Source organism: Hemitrygon akajei, chromosome 16, assembly GCF_048418815.1.
Source record: "Hemitrygon akajei chromosome 16, sHemAka1.3, whole genome shotgun sequence".
NCBI classification, from domain to species: domain Eukaryota; kingdom Metazoa; phylum Chordata; class Chondrichthyes; order Myliobatiformes; family Dasyatidae; genus Hemitrygon; species Hemitrygon akajei.
This window is the reverse complement of record NC_133139.1, coordinates 87,689,198-87,701,759: the sequence shown is the minus strand read 5'-3', so window position 1 is coordinate 87,701,759 and position 12,562 is coordinate 87,689,198. Positions and strand designations below refer to the sequence as shown.

Here is a 12,562-nt window from a genome sequence, read left to right as displayed (position 1 = left end):
CGACTGTGATACCTGTGACAGCATTTCATGATTTGTGCAGCCAATCACTTAGGTGTTTTGTGACAAGATGTTGTCTGTGAATTATACAATGAATGGTAAATATGTTAGGAACAGGAATTTTTTGTAAAAGTAATAATTCCAGGCAATTTCCCTGTCATTGATGTTCTCTCATCTGCTGCACAGGCAGGAATGTTGGTGAGCAGAATATCCTTCTCTCTGGAAAATTGCTCAACAATACGAAGTACTGGTTGACCACCCCTTATCCGAAATGCTTGGGGTCACAAGTGTTTCAGAGTTTGGAATTTGGATTTTGGAATATATAATGAGATAGCTTGGGAACGGCAACATTTCCAACTCTGAATTTATGAGAGCAGTCTTTGTCTTAAAAATGTTCATCACACATATGTACTTAACACTAAGAATTATTCCATACTATTAATATAATGTGTGCAGGGTAACACAGCAGCATTGGGAGAATACCTGAATCAGCTGTTGAACAACAACAATCAATGACAGGCTTTCAGTCTCCACCCATGGTGCCGTGGTTTGATGAAAAGTTTACAGTACACTGTATTTGTATTGTGCTCGTTTTAGGTTTTATGTAAGATATATAAAAAATCACCATTGCAAACTTGTTCTGGTGTTAGATTTTCATTAGTGACCACCTTGGCAAACTTAACAATTGAGTTTTTCTGCCGTTCTGTGATCAGCAGATGCTTTATCCTTAAAATTTTTAACTCTTTAAAAATATAATGTTGTGTTTTTTCTTAAATCTCTGTAATTACATCGCTGTATATTCAGAAATCCCTTCAATTTTCAGTTTGACATGATACATCTTTGCTTGCTTCATGATCAGCATACCGTCAAGCAGCACGTGTTCACTGACACTGATGAATCCACTCATTCAAGGTGATTTGAGAGCTTCATTTTTCACTTTATGCAGTGTTTTAACATTTGTTAACTCTGTTCATTACATTCAAGGTCACTTCTCAGAATTTGGTGAAACGCAGTCTCTTGTGCGATGCTTGGGAACATTCACAGCGTCTTGTGGAGTTTTCCATTTATAATGTCATGTCAGCATTCAAAAACAAACACATAAATAAATAATCATATTTCTGATGTTTTCAGATTTTGTAATTTTGGATAAGTGGTAATCAACCTTTATTGACTCCCCTTTCATATCTGTTTCCATTAATTTACTAATTATTAATTTCCTGACCAGCTGTGTTCCTCCAGCACTTTGTATCTGTGGAACAGAAAACTGGTATGAATTCTGGTCGATTGTTCTTCGTTCAGTTTGATCTTCGTTCAGTTCAGTTGGTGGATGGGGAAGTTGGGATCTCGGAGATTTTCAGTGTTGATACCAGCAGCCCAGCGGCTACACGATGTTTGTGAGAATCGGTGTAATGGCCCGGATGCAGAGCATTCAAGGAATGAGATGGTAGAGTGTGATTAAGTTGCAGCACTGTATTCAGCAGCTCAATAATATCATTGGAATATCGGTCTGGAATTTATCTGTTTTACCATTTTCAATTTAAATTTTGTCTCAATTGTTGTAGTTGACAGTACGTTATCTTCCAGATTTAAATTTCTTTAAAGAAGGTGCTTGGGGATGTCCAGTGAGAGTTTTGCATTATTGTTGGGCTTGGTTTCTGCTGTTAGTTGGGTTCTTTTCTTCTAAAAGTAGTAGATTAGAACAATAACAAACGAACATGCAACGATAGTTACCACATATATCCAAGCTGGAGATCCAGATTGATCGATAATACCAATCACAAAATCAATAGTACAGGTCATTGACAGTCCCGGGTAAACACTTTATAACAGAAGTACTCTTCTCTTCTGATCACTCTTACCTCTGAGAATGCTTCCTCAGTAGACTCAAGTGTCAGGCGAGCTTATAATAACCAAGTATGTAATCAATATCTATTTATATATTTATTTAACTATTTGCTTACTTACTTCCTTATTCAGATCCAGCATGGAATAGGCCTTGCTTCGAGCCAGGCTGCCCAGCAGTCCCCTGATTTAATCAGAGGACAATTTACCTACCAACCAGTACGTCTTTGCACTGTTGGAGTAAACCAGAGCACACGGAGGCAATCCCCATGGTCACAGGGAGAATGTACAAACTCCTTACAGGCAGTGACGGGAATGGAACCTGGGTCACATGTACATGTAACACATTGTGCTAACCACTACGCTCCCGTGCCACCCATAAACATCTTGGGAAAATGGACTACCCACTGAGCTGCCAGATAGTCAGATATAAACGAGGTTAATCATCTGCTACATTCCATACTTCAGGTGAAGCAAGTCCAGCTCCTTCACTGGCCCAACACTTTGGACTGTGAAATATCAACACACGTTCCCTGATTTGAGACTCTCTGAACTTCCTTTCTCCATTTCTGTAGAATTGTCTCTGTTCAATGTCAATATCAAACCCCCTTTCAGACTGTGAACTCATTGTGGGGGAGTGAAGGGTAAATCCATTTCCCAGCTCACCTCACCTGATACACGACAGCATCTTTCTGTGTAATGTTTTCAAGTGATACATAATTGTATTTTGCTGCCTTTCATCATGTTATACTCTGCTATGGGATGTGTTCAGAACAAGCGATTTCACTTACTGTACACTGGGACTGCCCATTTGACCTCCTTCATTGTATTGTTATCAGATCGACATTTTACAATACAGGGTGCTGTAGTATCCCATTTCTGGACACTCGGAAATCGGACTGTAATCCACTTAACACAACAAGTGCTGCTGGCATTTATCCCTGGTTTATATTCTATAATCATCGTTGGGTTGTTACATGTTGTATTGCAGGTCACCTCCAGGAAGTGTCCAAATTCCACCGCTGGGAGGTTTGTTTTGACCGAAACCTCAAATCCATTCAGTTTATCTGCCAGAGACACACAGGGAAATAGAATCTGTTCAGTGAAGTGTTGTGTGCAGTTCAGTCTCAGCTAAGAATGGATATACTTACTGTTCAGACAGTGAGGGGACAGTTCACCAGACTGATTCCTGGGATGGCAGGACTGGCATATGAAGGGAGTTTGTGTCAACTATGTCCACGTACATTGAGGTTTGGAAGAATTGGTGAAGATTGAATCAGATGTATGTCGTTTTGACAGATCTCGAGAGGTTGGATGCAGGAGATATACTTTCCCTGGCTGAAGAGTGTAAACAAGGGGGTCACAGTTTTGGGAGGCAGAGGGATGTGTGGAGAATAATCTTCACACAGCCGTGGTGGAGGGCACCTATTCTATGCAGTTAGTTTCCTGTCTATTTCCACATAATATAAATGTTTATCAGCATAATTTTGGCCTTTGTGTGTTCAAACAGAAGGAATAATTTCAGTCATTTTCTTTTTTTATGGGAATGTGTTTTTTCTCATGTCACTTTGGGTGCTGGACAGTCTTTTTATACAGATTCTTTTGGGTTTCCTTGTTTTGTGGCTGCCTGTTAGGAGATGAATCTCAAGGTTGTATAGTGTGTACATCATTTGATAATAAATGTAATTTGAATCTTTGAATAAAGACATTAAACATCACTCTGTTCTAACATTGGTGGATCTGATTTGACTCCTCCCTAAGATCTGATTTGCAGAGACGTGCCAAATTGCAGTTTCAGGATGGAGGGATCAAGCTGTGGAGAAAAATCTTCAGACAGATGTAGAGAAAGGTCAAGTCACTGAATATATTTAAAAAGGGCAAGGTAGAAATTGAGACATCAGTGACACATGGAGTTATTTGGAGAACACAGGACACCTGTTGTTCAACACTCTAGATTGAAGATTGTTTAATATCATTTCCTGTACACAAGTGTAAAGGGGAAAAACGTAATTGTTAGTCCGGATCCAATGCAGATAAAACTACACAATAATAATTAAAAACACAATAAATATAACTTCATAAGATGGCTGGTATACACAGATTGATTGTATGTCCATAAAGCGATGTTAGGCTAAACAAAGGAGACTTACAAGAAATGATAAAGCACTAATGGAGTTAGTGGGTGGAAGTGGTGATCAGCCTCACTTCTTGGGGAATGTGTCTGGAACACATGTGACATGAACCTTTGGCCCCTCCCAGGGCAGTGACACGAACCAGTGGCCCCTCCCAGGGCAGTGACACGAACCAACAGCCCCTCTGATGGCAGCAACTCAAACAAGCAGACCCGCTCACTCTCCTCCAGATTTTCCTTGATGTTTCAATCTTCCTCGATGCTTCAATCAACATCCAAGGATATACGGTGAATCAGAAAGACAGGTTAGTAGGCAGAGGGGGTGGTGTGGCTCTGTGTATAAGAAATAATATTAAATCATTGGAAAGAGATGACATAGGATCGGAAGGTGTAGAGTCTCTATGTGTTGGGTTAAGAAATGGCGAGGGTAACAGGACCCTAATGGCAGTTGTACACAGGCCTCCAAACAGCAGCTCGGATGTGAATTACAAATTACAGCAGGAGATCGAAAGGGCATGTCAGAAAGGCAATGTCATGATCATTGTTGGGGATTTTTAATTTGAAAGTGGATTGGGAAAACCAGGCCAGTACTGGACCTCAAGAGAGAATTTGTAGAATGTCTGAGGTATGGCTTTTTAGAACAGCTTGTTGTTGAGCCCACTAGGGGATCAACTGTGCTGGATTGGGTGTTGTGCAATGATCCAGAGGTGATAAGAGAGCTTAAGGTTAAGGAGCCCTTAGGGAACAGTGATCACAATATGATCCAGTTCACATTGAAATTTGAGAGAGAAAAAATAAAATCTAATGTGTTGGTATTTCAGTGGAATAAAGGAAATTACAATGGCATGAGAGGGGAACTGGCCGAAGTTGACTGGAAAGGATCAATTGTAGGAAGGACACCAGAGCAGCAATGGCTGGAGTTTCTGTGAAAAATTAGGGCAGATATATTCCAAATAAGAAGAAATTTTCAAAGGAAAGAAGGATACTACCGTGGCTGACAAGTGAAGTCAAGAGCCAAAGTAAAAGCAAAAGAGAGGCATACAAGGAAGCTAGAGCTAGTGGGAAGATAAAGGATTGAGGAGCTTTTTAAAACTTGCAGAAAGAAACTAAGGTGGTCATTCAGAAGGAAAAGATGAATTATGAGAGGAAGCTGGCGATTAATATCAAAGGAGATACTAAAAGCTTTTTTTTTAAGTATTAAAGGGTAAAAGAGAGTCGAGGATAGATATAGGACCAATACAACATGATACTAGAGATATTGTAATGAGAGATGGCAGAGGAATGGAATGTGTATTTTGCATCAGTCTTTATAGTGGAAGATGTCTGCAGTATACCAGACATTCAAGAGTGTCAGGGACGTGAGGTTTGTGTAGTGAAAATTGCGACTGAGAAGGTGCACAGGAAGCTTAGTGGTCTGAGGGTGGATAAATCTCCTGGACCTGACGGAATGCACCCTCGGGTTCTGAAGAAAGCAGTTGGAGAGATTGCAGAGGCGTTAACGATGATCTTTCAAGAAACGATAGATTCTGGCATTGTACTGGGTGACTGGAAAATAGCAAATGTTACTCCGCTATTTAAGAAGGGTGGGAGGCAGCAGAAAAGAAAGTATAGACTGTTAGCCTGACATCAGTGGTTCGGAAGTTGTTGGAATCGATTGTTAAGGATAAGATCATGTCATATGGGAGGCTTTGGGAGCAGACCTGAAAACAAGACACAGACACTGAACTACCAGGAACAGGACTAGGCATGAGAAGGAAGCAAGGGAAGTGAGGAAGAAAGGATGCTAGACATGACAAAAGCCCCAGATGAGAGAAGGATTCCGGGCCTGGGCTAGGACTTGACAAGGATAGCGGAACCAGGACATGGAACTAGGAACTAGGAGCCCGGGCTTGGACTCCCAGCCAGAGACTGGACAAAGACCCAGAACCTGGGTCTTACTTGGGCTCGGACTCCAGAACCAGGCAAGGACTAGATGTGGCTACAGGACGAGGTGAAGCACAGGACTGGACGTGAGACTCATGGGCAGGACAAGGGAATCCCAGCACCAGGCTGGGCATGGTAATCCTGGGCTGGGCGAGGCACATCGACAAGACGAGAACACAGAGCCTGGGTCGAGGGAGAGCAGGAGCGCAGAACGTAGAGCAGAGACATTTTGTGTGCAGTTCCCATGTCAATCATCAAGTATTCTTCTTTAAAACTAAAGAGCTGGAATCTGCAGCCACAGACTCTGCAGTTAGCAACATTGTTGAAAATCCATCTCCTTGGCATTACACAGGGGAGGGTAGTGGGGTGTTTGGTTGTAAAGAAAAGATTCATCGGGGGTATCATGGAGGCCTCTGGATGGCCATTGATCAAGAGGTGAGACCCGGGGACCAATGCTGCTGGACACAAACCAGGGCCTGAGCACCCTGGCGAGGTTGCCTGGGTGAGTGTGTGTGATGTTGAAGATGAGAAACACCCGACATGTCCGAACACATCCTCAGATGTATCTCAGCATCAGAAAACTAGCGATCTTCAGAAACAACAGACTCATCAGGACTGCACACCACTCAGGGTTCTGGTACAGCAAGTGACAGATTAGGTACATGGTTAATAATAAAAATCATTTACTTATAGAACAATTTATGTAGTTCAAAGTGTTTTACAATGTGATAAAAGTACAAATACGAAAATAAAATAAAAATAAGCATGTAAATAAAAGACAAAAAGATGTTGGTTAAAGGCAAGCTTCATTAAATGGGTTTTGAGTTGGTGTTTAAAAGTGTCAGCTGCATCTGTACCCCTTATACATATAGGGACTGAATTCCGCATTTTACGAGTGTATTTTTTTAAGCTGATCTGCCAATTATCTTTTGAGGGAGATTGTTAAAATTTAAGAGACTGGCAAAATTATAAAACAAAAGAGATTCTGTGATGTTCTCTGCTCCCAGACCATTTAAAAATGAGTAAGAGACTTTAAGAATCAATTCTAAATTGTACAGGAAACTAATGCAGAGTTGCTAGTATGGGAGTGATATACTCCCTTATCCTGGTTTTTGTGAACAGTGGTGCTCTGACTGAGTTGAAGTTTGTCAAAAGATTGCTTTGGAAGGCCAGTAAAACGTACATCACAGTAATTTAGTCTTTTTGAAGTGAGTGTGTGAGTGTTACTGTACCAGAGGAGATTGTTCACACATTGTGGTTAGTGGTCATATACGAGGGGTGACTGATAGTTTGGTGGCCTAAGGTAGAAGGAGATGAGTTATACAGCTCTCGTTACATGCACATGCAGGTCAACTCTTTGAGTGATTATGCAGAAAGTTTGAAGATAATAACTCAGCAGTTGATAACTCATTGGGGTGCTAGATATGTTCGTGGCCTAAGGTAGAAGGAGATGAGTTACTAACTTCAAACTTTCTGCATTATCTCTCAAAGAGTTGACCTGCACATGCATGTAACGAGAGCTGTATAACTAATCTCTTTCTAACTTAGGCCACGAACTTATCAATCACCCCTGCTGTGGACACTTTCTGGAGGTCCAAGATCCGTATGCTCCACGACCGCTGGACTAAGTGTATAAATGTAGGAGGAGACTATGTTGAAAAACAAATGTGCTAGGTTTTCTGAAATTGACTCCTTCTACCTTAGGCCACAAACTTATCAATCACCCCTCGTACACTCAGTGGCCACTTTATTCGACACACCTGGACACCTGTTTGTTAATGCAATTATCTAATTAATCAATCATGTGGCAGAAACTCAATGCATAAAAATATGCAGACATGGCCATGAAGCCATCTCTATCCCCCATCAGGAGGGCCTTAAAGCTCTCCATTTCTTTCTGAGCACCAGGCCTAATCAGTTCCCTCCACCACCAATCTCCTCCATTTGGTGGAACTTGTCATCACCCTCAACAATTTGCCCTTTGGTTCCTCCCCATTCCTTCAAACCCAAGGTGTAGCCGTGGGCAGCCACATGAGTCCCAGCTATGCCTGCCATTTAGTTGGCTACGTGGGACAGTCCATGTTCCAAGCCTGCACTGCATTGCTCCCCAACTCTTCTGACACTACATTGATGACTGCATTGCTGCTGCTTCCTGCACCCATGCTGTGCTTGTCAATTTCATCAACTTTGCCTCCAATTTCCACCCTGCCCTCAGATTTACTTTGTCCATGCCTGACACCTCTTTCCCTTTTCATGATCAGAATCTGGAAGGAGCAATAGCTCTACTGGGTGTTTTTTTACAGACCCCCAACTGTAACATGAATAGCAAGGAGCAGATAGTGAGGCAGATTCTGGAATAGTGCAATAATAACAGGGTTGTCCTAATGGGAGATTTTAACTTTCCTGATATTGACTGGCATCTGCTAAGAGCAAGGGGTTTAGATGGGGTAGAGTTTGTTAGGTGTGTTCAAGAACATTTCTTGATGCAATATGGAGATAAGCCAACAAGAGGAGAGGCTGTACTTGATCTGGTATTGGGAAATGAAGATAGAGAGGTTCCAGATCTCTTGGTGGGAGAGCATTTTGGAGGTAGTGATCACAACTCTATTTCCTTTACCATAGTGCTGGAGAGGGATAGGAGCAGACAATTTGGGAAAGCATTTAATTTGGGTAGTGGGAAATATGAAGCTATTAGTCAGAAACTTGGGAACATAAGTTGGGAGCAGATGTTCTCAGGGGAATGCATGGCAGCAATGTGGCAAATGTTCAGGGAGCATTTGCATGGTGTTCTGCATAGATATGTTCTATTGAGGCAAGGAAAGGATGGTAGGATAAAAGAACCATGCTGTACAAAGGGTGTGGAAAATCTTGTTAAGGAGAAAAAAGCTTACGAAAGGTTCAAGAAACTTGCTATGGTTAGAACTCTAGAAAATTACATGGCTGCTAGGAAGGAGCTTAAGAATGAAATTAGGAGAGCTAGAAGGGGCCATGAGAAGGCTTTGGTGAGCAGGATTATGAAAACCTCAAGGCATTCTACAATTACGTGAAGAGCAAGAGGATGAGACGTGTGAGAATAGGACCAATCAGGTGTGATAGTGGAAATGTGTGCATGGAGTTGAAGGACGTAGCAGAGGTACTTAATGAATACTTTGCTTCAGTATTCCAATGAATTTGCCTAACGAGCATGATTGAATTTTTTGATGTTGTAACAAAACACATTGATGAAGGTAGAGCAGCAGATATAGTGTATATTGATTTCAGTAAGGCTTTTGATAAGGTTCCCCATGTGAGGCTTATTCAGAAAGGATGGAGGCACAGGATCCAAGGAGACCTTGCTTTGTGGATCCAGAATTGGCTTGTCCATATAAGTCAAGGAGTGGTTGTAGATGGTTCATATTCTGCAAGGAGTTCAGTGACCAGTGGTGTTCTGCAGGGATCTTTTCTAGGATCTCTTCTGTTTGTGATTTTTTATAAATGACCTGGATGAAGAAGTAGAAGGGTGGGTTAACATGTTTGCTGATGACACAAAAGTTGGGGGTGCTGTGGTTAGTCTGGAGGGTTGTCAGAGATTACAGCAGGTCATTGATAGGATGCAGAACTGGGCTGAGAAGTGGCTGATGAAGTTCAACCCAGATAACTGTGAGGTGGTTCATTTTGGTAGGTCAAATTTGAAGACAGAATATAGTCTCAATGGTAGTGTGGAGGATCAGAGGAATCTTGGGATCGTGTCCATGGGACACTTAAAGCTGCTGCACAGGTTGACAGTGTTGTTAACAAGGCGTATGGTGTGTTGGTATTCATCAACCATGCGACTGAGTTCAGGAGCTGCAAGGTAATGTTACAGCTATACAAGACCTTGGTCAGACCCCACTCGGAGTACGGAGTTTGGTTCTAGTCACATCACTACAGGAAGGATGTGGATACTATAGAGAGAGTCCAGAGGAGATTTACAAGGATGTTGCCTGGATTGCAGAGCAAGCCTTATGAGAATAGATTGAGTGACCTTGGCTTTTTCTCCTTGGAGTGCCAGCGGATGTGAGATAACCTGATAGAGTTGTATAAGACAATGAGGGGCATTGATCATGAGGATAGCCAGAGGCTTTTTCCCAGGGCTGAAAAGTCTAACATGAGGGAGCATAGTTTCAAAGTGCTTGGGATTAGGTACAGAGGGGATGCCAAGGTTAAGTTTTGCTCAGAGAGTGGTGGGTGTGTGGAATGCACTGCCAGCAGTGGTGGTGGAGATGGATACAATAGGGTTTTTAAAGAGACTCTTCAATAGGTACATGGAGCTGAGAAAAATAGAGGGCTATACGGTAGGGAAACTCTAGGCAGTTTCTAGAGGAGGTTACATGATAGGCAAAACGAAGGGCCTGTAACCTGCTGTAGATTTCTATGTTCTATTCCCCCTTCCCCAGCCCTTTATCTCTTCCCCAGCCAAATTCCCAACTCCTTACTTCACCCCTTCCCCCTCTCCCAGTTTCACCTATCAGCTACCACCTTGTACTTCTGACTTCTCCCCTTCCTCCCCAGACCTGATGAAGGGTCTCAATCTGAAACATTGACGCTTACTAGCTTATATAGATGCGTCCTGGCCTGTTGAGTTCCTCCAGCATTTTGTGTGAGTTGCAAGAAGTTCAGTGGTTGTTCAGACCAGCCAACAGAATGGGAAAGAGATGTGGTGTAAGTGACTTTGACTATGGAAATATTGTTGGTGCCATTTGGGATGGTTTGAGTATCTCAGAAACTGCCGATCCTCTGGGATCATTTGGATCTTGGCGGCTTACGCTCGAACAGGGAGTCGGAATGGATCATCAAGAGGCACTTGGTCTGTAACATATCAGCCCGTGTCCGGTCCTCAATACTGAACATGGGAGGAGAGAGCAGTAACCGTGAAACAAAATGTCACGCTTCCGACATCACGGACAAAATGACGTGTAAAATTCTCTAAATGTGACATTATTTGAAAGCAGTTCCGTGAATTGTGCAAATATTTACTCGGTGCCAATTTCCCCCCATTTTCTCTCTCCAGCCGATCCGCAGTTGAAGTACAAGCCAATGTGAAAGTTTTCTTTTGTTCTGCCAAGCCAGAGACGACGAATAAAAACGAGAAACGAGTAACGGTCCGCAGAATAAAGCACACGACGCAAAAATACACAGTTACTAAGTACAGTTACCATCTAATATTGTGTGAGTCCGCGTAAATACATGTATATTGAATATTTTAAAAACATTTTACCTACCTGTTACGATAAAAAGTAAAGTGAAAACGAAAATTGATTCGCTCAGTGAAATCGGCCTGAAATTCATAGCTTCTGAAATCACCGGCGGGATATGTTGTTTTGTCAAAACCCTCAGACTTTGATAAACGTCAGAAAGCTCCCGAAGAGAAATCTGTTTGTCACGACTGACTGAGAGCGTCTCTGTGTCTCAGTGAGTTCACGAAGCTCCAACGCTCCGAGGAAGTTCGGTCAGGCGATAATAGACGGAAATGCCGGGAGCTGATTGTTTTACAATCATCTACAGATCTCCAGCATTAATTCTCGTTAACGCCCATATCCAGGCAGAGAGTCAAAAGCTGAATTCTTTGTTAACTTTATTGAATTATCCGATTGAAAAGACCAGCAACTTTGCCCACCCATAATTTGCCTTGAGAGGCGGTGGTCAGGCAGCTCTCTGAGCTGCTACAATCCTCTGGTGAAGATTCCCTCCCAGACCTCCACAGCAGGTTCTCACAGTGATGATGGACAATGGCAGTGGGTTCCCATGTCAAGGTGGCCTCTGACATGGGGGTGGGGAGAATCTGAAGGAGGTGATATTCCAGTGTACCTACTTGTAGAACTATGCCACATCAGTTGGCATGAAATACTGTTTTGTGACATCATTACTTCTGACCCTTGATTAACCCTACAAATAGTGATCAAACTGCAGCAAGATAATTCATATGCACCCAAAAAGTAGCATTCCTCGAAGATAGACCAGTAGAACACAGACACAGGCCTCTTGGCCCACGTTGTCTGCACCGATCTTTTTCACCTGGGGTAAAGTCTCTGACTACACACCCATCTCTTCTGTGATATACCAGTGAAAACAATTCCACTTTATTTATTGATTTTGTATACTTTCAGAGTTACAGCATGATACAGGCCCATCCAGATCAATGAGTCACACCACCCAGCAGCCCACTTTTTTAACACAAGCCTAATCCCAGGATAGTGTTAAATGACCAATTAACCTACTGTCTGCTATGTCGTTGGACTGTGTTGGAAATCTGGAGCATCTGGAGGAAACCAAGGCAATCACAGGGAGAACAGATGGTGCTGAAATTGAACTCCAAAGTCTAACACCTGAAGCTGTAATAGTGTCACGCCAACTGCTACACTTGTTGGTCCATTCTCTCCTTACAGGTAATACACTCCAATCCAGGCATCATGCTGGTGAACCTGTTCTGTGCCCTCTCCAAAGCCTCCACATCCTTCCTATAAGGTGGAAACCAGAACTTTACACAATATTCCAAATGTGGCCAAAGCAAAGGTTAATACAGCTGCAACATGATTTCCCAATCTTTATACTCAATGCCCTAAACAATGGCAGCAACAGGAGAACCTTGAGGCATTTTACAGGTGTATTGGGAGCAAAATGATGGGAGTCAAGTGCCCTCCATTGTCCATG

The 12,562-nt window shown here is 42.4% G+C and overlaps 1 protein-coding gene across 2 annotated transcripts in view; it reads right to left on the bottom strand.

The window, feature by feature from the left end:
- Window positions 1-11,354, bottom strand: part of LOC140740264 (intercellular adhesion molecule 5-like) — a 31,600-nt gene extending 20,246 nt beyond the window's left edge. Inside the window, exons 1-2 of one of the 2 annotated variants that reach the window (XM_073069384.1) lie at window positions 11,134-11,354; window positions 2,631-2,906 (exon numbers count right to left, since the gene is read on the bottom strand). In XM_073069384.1, coding sequence (XP_072925485.1) covers window positions 2,631-2,906; window positions 11,134-11,200 — 343 coding nt within the window. In that variant the 5' untranslated portion in view covers window positions 11,201-11,354. The remainder of the gene's footprint in view (window positions 1-2,630; window positions 2,907-11,133) is intronic. The other variant, XM_073069385.1, reaches the window with a different exon arrangement.
- Between the last annotated feature and the right edge of the window lie 1,208 nt (window positions 11,355-12,562).